The sequence below is a fragment of the Micropterus dolomieu genome, linkage group LG11 (genome assembly GCF_021292245.1).
Source record: "Micropterus dolomieu isolate WLL.071019.BEF.003 ecotype Adirondacks linkage group LG11, ASM2129224v1, whole genome shotgun sequence".
Lineage (NCBI taxonomy): Eukaryota > Metazoa > Chordata > Actinopteri > Centrarchiformes > Centrarchidae > Micropterus > Micropterus dolomieu.
Window position 1 is genome coordinate 984,494 of NC_060160.1, and position 9,822 is coordinate 994,315.

Genomic DNA, 9,822 nt, shown 5'->3' on the forward strand with positions numbered 1-9,822 from the left:
GGGGGGGGGGGGGGGGGGGGGGTCGCATGCTGTCGCTGATTTCAGGCGTGTTGCTCTTCCAGCTGCTGAGCTGCCTTCAGATCCGGCGGCATTTCGTTTCTTCTCAAACTGATAATGGAGTTGCTTTTCTGACTTGTGGGCAGGAGTCTGTGTGGGGACGTTTTAATCACCGCAGATTTAAAGGACAAATTTCAATTAGAGACCAGGACGGCCACAATTATGATCCAATTATTTTTTTATAGATGTGATTATTTATCCCCATTTTACTCTGTGATTTGAAACAAAAATAATTTCACTTGTTGATATCATCATCATCAGCAACACTTTTCAGGCGACGGTGGTAGTTCTAAATGTCATGAAATAGGATGTTCGTTTTTTTTTTTTTCTTTAATTGGGGAAATTCTGATAATAATTAGACAGTCTGACCGTATATTGTAACCCTCTGCTGCTTTATTAATCCTCTGGAAACACTGAGGAGTCATGAGCTGTATAATAAGATACAAACTGTATTATAATAATTAGAAAAAGCACTTTATTTCGCACCAGGATGCTTTTTTATTAAACTCATTTCCTGTTGAGGTTCACATTGACCTTCTAGTTACTGGATGTTTTGATTGCTTGTGTTTTTCCCAAACTTTCTTTTATAGACTAAACAGATTAATTGAAAGGAAAAAAGATTGGAATTCTAAACAATTCATAATTGATGGTGAGAATTAAAGGTCATCGCAGCCCCTACGCACATGCACTTTAACCTCACGGCCTAGATCTTTCACTAAAAGTGTACATGAGCTACTCTCAGCCAGCAGCACTGTTCATGTAGCTGCATGGCTAAGAACTGTAGCTGTGCTGCTGTGGCTCTAAGCTGAACAGCAGTCCTGAGCAGGTTTTGAGTTGTCGGTGTGTTTACAGTGCAGAGGCTGGACTACCATGCTTCAAATGTAACAACCTGATATGTGATTTTCATGCACATTTCCTGCACGGGCCCTGGAGGAGGTACTGAGCTAAGGGAGAACTAGTTAAATTACAATATTTTGGTCCAGTAGATGTGAACTTTGAGGCCATTTTCCTGTTTCTGTCCGTCGTGACGATGTGTTCAACACAAAGCTGATCAGATCCAGGCTTGCTGATCCTGACCCCTAGTGTCCCTTTCAAAGAGGTTGCAAGCAAAAAAAGTTCTTTCCTTTTTTAAAGTGATAAATCAAACGCCACATTAACTCTGACCCTCTCCCAGATGGTGACAATGAGGAGCAGGAGGTCCTGTCCACAACCTCCAAGATGGAAGACTGTGAGGAACCAGAAGAGGAAGACGAGCTTCAGGCCGTGGCCAGGCACTTTGGCAAAGAGCTCGACGAGCTCTCGCTGGAGGCTCTGATCAAACTGGAGCAGAAGAGACCAGAGGAGGAGCAGGAGGAGGACGGTCAAAAACGAAAAGGCCCTTCGCTGGCGTCCATCCTGGGCAGGATGCCCTCAGCGGCCACCCTCGGCCTCACAGAGACCATCGGCAGCTGCATCGGAGACGGGAAGGAGAACAGTGAGTGCAGCCTGTTGGTTTATCTGGTTTTATCATACGAGACGCTTCGTTTTTAGGCAGAACAATCACATTACCAGAAATCAGATTAACTAAATCTGATGCGTTCTTGGTTTCGCCACAGATTGCTGATTTCTCAAGCATAATAATTTCATTTGGTGGCAAAAAATAGCTCTCGAGTTTCCCTCCGTGCGCCGCTTTTAGATCGGTTGTCTGAGACGTCGGCCGTTCCTGCTTTGTAACTGTGTGCTGCTCTTTGTATTTTGATGTGTCATCAGTATGATCCAAGCAGAGCGGGAGGAAGAGTGGTTGCATTTAATAAATCTCGACTGTACACACTGCGGTTAGAGTCAAGCTGATGCTTTTAAGACAACATTTTTCGGGCGTATTGTTTGACTTTAGCACACATCTTAATAAAAGCAGCAGTGCCCTTGAGCATGATCTGATTATGAACGCTGCGGTGATGCCGTTCATCCCTGACTGTGTCTGGTACCTACTGTATCACCATAATAACCCATAATCAAGTTAAAGAAAGCTCTCCCAGGTTTAATTGTCGTAATTAACTCTGCTCCAGAATGAAATTGGCTGAGCTGTGTGAAATTTGTCATCCCTCATTATAGTTCATCCTCCTAAGTACACTACGGGTAGGAAGGGGACGTGTGGGAGGCGTTCAGGAGACAGGGTAGCCTCAAGATTTTTTTTTAACCCTTGAGGCGGTTGACATGTGGTATCTGCAGCACCTTTTTGCATCTCAGAGAGGTTTTTATGTGTGGAAGCGAATTATGGCATTTTAAGTAGAGTGAACCGAATTACTGTACAAGACAGGAAATCATAACTAGGAGCAGCACGGTCACCTGATCAAATTATAGCAAACGGTGCAATGGTTTATGGGTATAAAGCATAAGTGTGGACTTGATTCAGCCTCAAATCAGAATCTGATGACTTAAAACTTAATTACTTGACGTCCTCCCCGTGCTCGATGAAGACCTGATCCTGCAGTGAACAGACTCTCCATTTTCCTGACGATGGATTTACTTTTTTAATCCGTCTGACTGCAGCCGGTCACGTTGCTCAAGCAGGAGGAAAATGTAGACTGTGCAGTACAGATAAATAACCACCTGTTCAAGACTTGAAACACAAGGTTTAGCACTTGGTCTTGATGAAGACTCGGAGGAAGAAGAGATGCTCCACACAGTACGTGTAGTACGTGAGGCGGTCGTGTCCAGGCTCTGGTTCATTTAGGTTCGCTTACCTGAGCGCATGTCAACAGAACAGTCTGAACCTTTCTGCTGCGGTTAGAAAGAAAACAAACCGTAGGAGTGATCACACCCTCTGTCAATGTGACTTATTAACAGTTGCAAAAATAAAACAACTACAGTGATCCATCATGCGTTGCCTATAATTACCTAATTACATGAGTAGGATGTTCTGCGCCCCCCCCCTTATCTGGGCTTGCAGAGGCGTTGATGGATGTGAGGTAACGGAGCCGTGCAGCTTCATCCGTCCTGATGAGGAAACCTGTGTTTTTACGGCTGAGTAGGAGGAGCGGGCGTCAGGAGAGACCAAGGGTGGGAGGTGACGTGTGTTTTGATGGATGGATGTTGTGAGGGAAGGCGTGGAGAAGTGGTCTGATGTTTGGAGAACATCCTGTAACTTAAAGGTCACAGGTTTGAATGCCTGCAGAAGCCTCTTTGGGCCCACAAGTATTGACCTGGGCCTCATTACCCCCTAACGATTCCACGTCTTTGAAGAGCTTCTCTTCAAACGCTCCCGATGTCTACTCCCTTTTCCCAAAACGGCACTTAAGGCCGAGCATGAGCGCCGTTTAGAGCTTTCTTTCGGTGGCGCTGAAGAGGGTGTGATCTGTGCTATATATTAACGAGACTACAGGTCCATCTCACGCCTCTTATTTTACATTCCCTTGCTTGAACCAGAAATCGTTCTGGTCCGCCATCTTGGCCGTCCCAAAGCTCTTATTTGTGCTCCGAGGATCTCTGAGGGATCTCTGAGCTGCCGCCGTCATCACACACGGACGCCTCGTTTCTCTAAACATATATTTCCTCGTTTCTCCTGTGAGGGGAAACGAGGATGCAGTTAAGAGACTTGACATGCACCTAACATGCTGATGACAAGCGTGAGCCGTGTTTACAATGCTCTCCGTCTTAGTTTAGCACGTTACGTTAACGCGCCAACATTTCTAACGTGGATGTCAGTTGTTCTGCAGGTATTTAAAAGTACCGGACACATTGAAATGTTGACCTGATGATGGCGCTAAAGAAAGCCATCTGCGTTCATCCTGAGGGTGACACGTACAGTGTCTCTCAAACGAGAGTACACCCCTCACATTATTAGTGAGTGAATAGTAAATATTTGATATCTTTTCACATGACAACACTGAAGAAACGGCACTTTGGGCCCAATGTGGACATTTTCTCTTAGGGGTGTCCTCACTTTTGTTGCCAGGGGTTTAGATATTAATGACTGTGTGATGTGTTATTTTGGGGGGACGGCAGATTTACACTGTTATAAAAGCTGCACACTCACTACGTTACACTGGAGCAAAGTGTCATGTCTTCAGTGTTGAAACATGAAAAGACAGAATCAGATATGTGTGTCCTCACTTTTGTGACATACTGTATGTCTGAAACAAATGTCACGGCTATCCATCCAGTAGTTTTATTGGCTTTACATTAACCTGATGAAAGTGTCGCCCGGTATTGCCGCTGACCTCATTTCATCCTGGGGACTCCACAGCGTGGACGGGGTTACGAGTGAGAACAGCCACAATTACCAAACTGCAATGAATCACAGCTGTTTGAATCATTCGCTCTTATGTGAACTGTAAATGTGTCTTTTTAAATTGGTTTTTGTTATAGAGTGACGTTAGTTTGAGTCATCCTCTTCAAGTCTACGTGTCATGAGGCTCATCGTATATGGCCATGAATGACAGAGTCAGCACTGAGAAGTGAAACATGGCTGCGATTAAAGGGTTTAATGGTCGGCCAGTGGGACTTGAGGCTGATCTCACCAGGGAGCCGTACGATTTAGAGGTTAGCTGCACTTTCCCCTGAGAGTGTGTCTCTGTCTTTTCTTTAATCTGCTTCTACAGCGTGTGTTGTTGGTGTAACAGGATTGTGCTGCCGTATTGTTTGATATCAAGAAAAAAAACAAAGCTCCCTGATTAAACCTTTTCTGTTTCCAGACGTTCAGAAAGATAATTTTGCATCCTCTCATCTGTTCAGAATAAGTTGCTGCGACAAATAGCAGTAACTGGCCTTTAGACTAGCTTAGCATAAAGACAAGGCGGTCGGCTTTTCTTGCTTTGAGTAAGTTGAGAAGATTGATACCCGCTTATGAGCTCCACCGTGAAGGAGTAAGGTTCACACAGACCCAACCCGACAAGAGCAGAGGCCTTTCATCGCCTTCTCGGCCATCAGCAGCGTCAAACGTGATGGATGAAACCTATCGGCTAGCTGGTAGTAGTGCCAACAGGAACCCTGCCCCCACCCATGTGACCACAGATGCCATTTTCTAAACACAGGCAGCTGATTGTAAACAAAGCAGCAGCAGCAAGAGGAAAACCTGATCACCCTACATATTTTCCTTAAGCTGAAGCTTCAACAGAGAGAGTCTGCATGCAGACGTCCTGTTAGCAAAGTGTCTGGCCTGTAAAGGTTTGGACACAACATCTACTGCCTGTGTGTTTTTGAGGGGGATTTTCCTCATCGGGATCGAGGGTCCAAAGACAAAGGGTAGAGACTCTAAAGCCTCTTGAGGCACATTTGTGATTTTTATTAGTGGGCTATGTAAATAAAACTGCTGCGACAGTTTAAATTTGTTCACATTTACAATCTTAGAAACCTTCACATGTGGCAGCAGATTCCTGATCCAGTTAACTCTCAGTTGATGTCTTTGCAATGATTTTGGTCCCCTCTCCTGCCACCACCATCTCCTTTCAATCATTGAAAAGTAAAGTGCATGCAACCAAGTACTGTACTTAAGTATAATTTTGAGGTAATTTACCTGAGTATTTCTACGTTCTGCTGTTTGATTTCACTTTGATAACTTTACAATGTCAGATTAATGATACAATAAAGTATAATCAACAAATACGTGTATTATTACAGGTGACGATAAGACTTGAGTGTTTATAGAAAGTAATTAAAAGTAGCCCAACCTTAATGCATCACTAATTATCATCCAGTAATATACATTATTCTGAAATGGGTGATACTGCATGAGTACTTTTACTTCTGGTACTTTAAAGTTTGATGCCAGTGTTTTTCTACTTTTACTTTAGAAGTAAAATCATGAATGCGTGACTTGTAGTAAGAGTATTTCTTCAGTGTGGTATTGCTGTTTACAGAAGTAGAAGATGGGAGTAGTTCCCCCAGCGTGAATTTAACTCCTCCGTGTGGAAACAACCTGTCGAGTTTTTAATTCAAGTAATTAGTTTAATTTATTTGATGTTACTGAGATGATTTTTAAAGTAGAACAGAAGCAAATCTCCTTACAGAATGTTTTACTTCACGAGTCGCGTCTTTAGTTTAATTCCTGGGACTTTTTGTCATAATGGACAGTTTGTGTGGCGGTTCAGTGTTTGCCCCCGTTTGGTCCTCTGTTTATTTGTGTGTGTAGAAACGAAGATGTGTGTCTGATTTACACTTGGGTTGGGGTGTGTGTGTGTGTGTGTGTGTGTGTGTGTTTGTGTGTAACCAGTGTCAGTGTTTTTGTTTAGAGGCTGGTTACACGGGATGCAGATCGAGGGTCTGTCGATATCTGCTGGTCCTGGTTTGGTTCAGGCTTCGGCTAACTGTGGTGGATATGTGAGGGGCAGGAGGGGGTGTTATTCCCCCCCCACCCAGCTCAATCTTTGAAGTATTAAGTGGACAGGGTACCTTGTCATTAGGGCTGAGCCTTTCATCTTTGCGCGCGAGTGTGTGCAGTTTCTGTGGACGTTGTTAGCAGGGCTCTGCAGGACAAGAGAGACGCTGTCATTTTGGATTTTCTCAGGAAAAGAGAACAAGAAAGGAAACAAAATAAACAGGAGTGTGCAGACGCCCACACACAAGCTGTTTGGTTATATGTTGTCTGTTTACTAAATGGATACATAAGATTTATTATTTTATCAATCATTCACCAGATGTTTTTAACCCAGATTTGTTGATGTGAGTGATCGCAGCAGTTTGCACTAAAAACAAGGAGCTCTTCTAATGTTGACGGCTCAAATAAATGTTGCGAGACTTCTTAATTATAATACAATAAGTGTGAGTTGGCGCCGCAAATGGTGTTTTTTAAAATCAGATTTTCACAGCTCGTAGAATCCTGTCTGACTTTTAACATGGCCTTGTACCTTTTTACACATGCAAACGCACAAATGTTCAGTCTCTTAATGAAAGGAAGTGAAATATTTGTGGTCCAAAGGAGAAATGCAAAGCCAGTTGCTTTGGAACAGATCGGTTAACAAACCTGAACTGGGCACAGATCCTAAAATAAAAACAGAAGGTACAAAGGAGAAGGAGCCGGCGACGGAAACAAAAAGGAAAAATCTTGACTGAGTTTTTAAAGATCTGCCTAAATAACACGTCAGCGGACACCGGAACGCAAACCTCACTTCTCTCTCGTGTGATTGAGCAATAGTTAGCCTACCTGTCGAGCGTGATGGAAGCTGTCTTATAGATGCATTACAAAAAGGTCAAGTACCTCGGCACCGGGCCAGGTTCGGCAACTCGTGCGTTTTTCCTAACGAGTGCCTTTGATTCACAGTTGCAGCCATTGAAAAGAAGAGACGCTTCTCAAGCAACACGCTTTGGGAATCCTGGAGCGGCGAGCTGGACTGGGCGCTGGGAGGAGGCGAACGGGGGGGAGATTTAACAAACAGGATAATCTGAAGTGTTGATCAGTGAGCATTACAGGTGCTGGCAGTCTGTGTTCTACACTAACCAGCTACCATCTCTGCCTTTCTTTTTACCACACACATGTGAGAGCGGGATCGGTCCTCTCCTCGAACTCCCTGCAAAGAGCCAAATAAATTATTTCCCCAAATGCCAAACTACTTCAGCTTCAATACAAAGGCTGTAACACGTGATTAGAATCAATCCTCTGCCTTATTTTATTCACAGGGGAAAGTAAATCAGCCAAATTAATTTTTTACCCGTTCAGATGGGAGGAATAAATGAAGTTAGGACTCTTTCCTTAATCACTCACTGAAACCTTTCTTCCCTCAGCCCTAATTACTTCTCAACTGATGGAGTTATAATTTTGTTTTTGTAATCAATAATAAGTGAAGTTGGTAGTATGTAGATTACATAGTTTAAATGTATTAATTTAACGCTGTTGTCATTGAAACAGTGACGGCTGTGCATCCCTTGTTAAACTCTGTTCTCTCCATCGGCCTGTGTTGCCCCGCTCCCTCATCGACGTCCTGTCGGAGTAATGGCATTTTCATTAACTTGCTATCAGAGGAGAAGCTGAGAGCAGCCGGGCCGGCCGGCGCTCTGCCAGCAGAGAGAACGTGACTCCGGCACCTCCGAACGACTTTGTCACATTCGTCCATGGCGAGGTCTTCGGGGAGCTCCGCCTCGCACCATTAGAGGCAGCATTGATTGAGGCACACTGTTTTCAGCGGAGCACTTAGTTCAATCAATGGCGTTTGCCCTGACCTTAACTACCTCAGTGAGCACAGCTCCCCGGCTCTTGTCAAACCATTCTGCCGCTTTTATTGCCTGGAAACGTCTGGGGAAAGAGCCGTTTGAAGTGTGAGAAACTCCGGATTTCAGTGGGGCCTTTTGCTCTTTGAAGAATCCATTTCATTTTTAAGATCTGACTTGGTTTCACACCCAATTTTTGCAGCTATTTTTCAGGTGTTGGGCTGCGTTTAAGGGAGCGGTCATTGCTCCCCAGACAAGAAGTTGTTCTGCTGAAACATTTTCTACCATCCGTCCTCCTCGCTAACTGCAATTACTGCAGTAAATCGTAGCTCTCAGCATTTGGGAGCGTGGTAGAAGCTCTCTGACAGGCCTGCGCTCTGACAGCAGCTCTGCTGAGTCAATTATAGTGTTTGAAACGAGCAGCATCTGTCTCATCCTGAGCTTCAGCAGCATCACACTTTACCTCCTCAGCACTCAGGAAAAAAACAAGCTCCTTTGTTGTTTTTCATGCTAACGAGCAGAGAGGCAGAACCAGGAGGTCACTGGCTGGATCCCAGCAGCTGCTCCGAAAGGGTTTAAAAATTTAATTTTCCTAAGACAAGTGCAACAATCTGCTTTATTCTGTCTCGTTTCATTATTTTGAGGTTCTTGAGAAGATTTCTCAAAAAAAAGGAAATCGCACTGGAGTTTTTTTTTTTTTTTTTTTATCTCACCATTTGTTTGTTTTTCTTGTTCTGATGGAAAATAAGTTGACCCCCCATTATCAACCCAAGGTTGAGGTAGTACTGTATATCCCCTCACAGTAGTAATACTATTTGCCCTATACTTTTAGAGCAGTTTAAAATAGTTGTTATTGAGCGATATATTAAGATGATATCAATAACGTGAGACTAAACTGGGATTATCTGGGGTGTTGATTTTCATAAGCTTGATGCCAAAAAACCTTTTCTAGCTTCCGGACCCATTCAGCCCAGACACTTTACATTGGGAGGATGTCACACACACACAAATTGCTTCTTAAATCTATAAATAAAAAATAAGACTAATAATTGACAGTTTGCAGTTGTAGATATCCTGTCAACATCCTATCGGTGGTGGATTTTTTTCAAGTTACAGTTGCACTTTTGACCTCTGGGACCACCAAACTTGTAGCCTGGCTGAAGGGCCAGTTAAGACATTTATCCATAAACTGCACTAACTTCCTTAAGGATTCACGTCTCTGTGAGTTTGTCTTCAGGACCTTTCTGTACTTGACCAAGAAATAGTCCCACACAGCCACCTGGAAAAACCACAATTTGTTGTTTCCACACCACCATTTCTGTACCGTTAAACAAGCAAAATATAATGTGTTGGCTGGAGAACGAGGAGCTGGTAGGCCATGAAAGACATGAGTCTCAGCATCTGTCAAATAAATATTTGATTCAGCTGTACTGTTATCAGCTGTTTTAAACCTGTAGCCGTCTTCTGCTGCGGGACAGTGAAACTCACATGTATTGTTCCTTTAAATCATAATGATTTATTATTAATGTATGCAGCTAATCCATTCACAAACTTAGCCATTAACATGTTCCACTCATTTCCTCTCTGCTGCTAGGCCAGCTGGGCAGGCCTGAGAGTTTGGGGGGGGGGGGGGGGGTACAGTGC

The 9,822-nt window shown here is 43.7% G+C and overlaps 1 protein-coding gene across 3 annotated transcripts in view; it reads left to right on the forward strand.

Moving 5' to 3' along the window:
- LOC123978972 (transcription factor IIIB 90 kDa subunit-like) overlaps window positions 1-9,822 on the forward strand; it is a 167,183-nt gene that overhangs the window by 40,949 nt on the left and 116,412 nt on the right. For all 3 annotated transcript variants that reach the window (XR_006827108.1, XM_046062638.1, XM_046062639.1), the window contains exon 12: window positions 1,232-1,531. Coding sequence is in view for 2 of the 3 variants with exons in the window: in XM_046062638.1 (XP_045918594.1) it covers window positions 1,232-1,531 (300 nt within the window). In the remaining variant the exon portion in view is untranslated. The remainder of the gene's footprint in view (window positions 1-1,231; window positions 1,532-9,822) is intronic.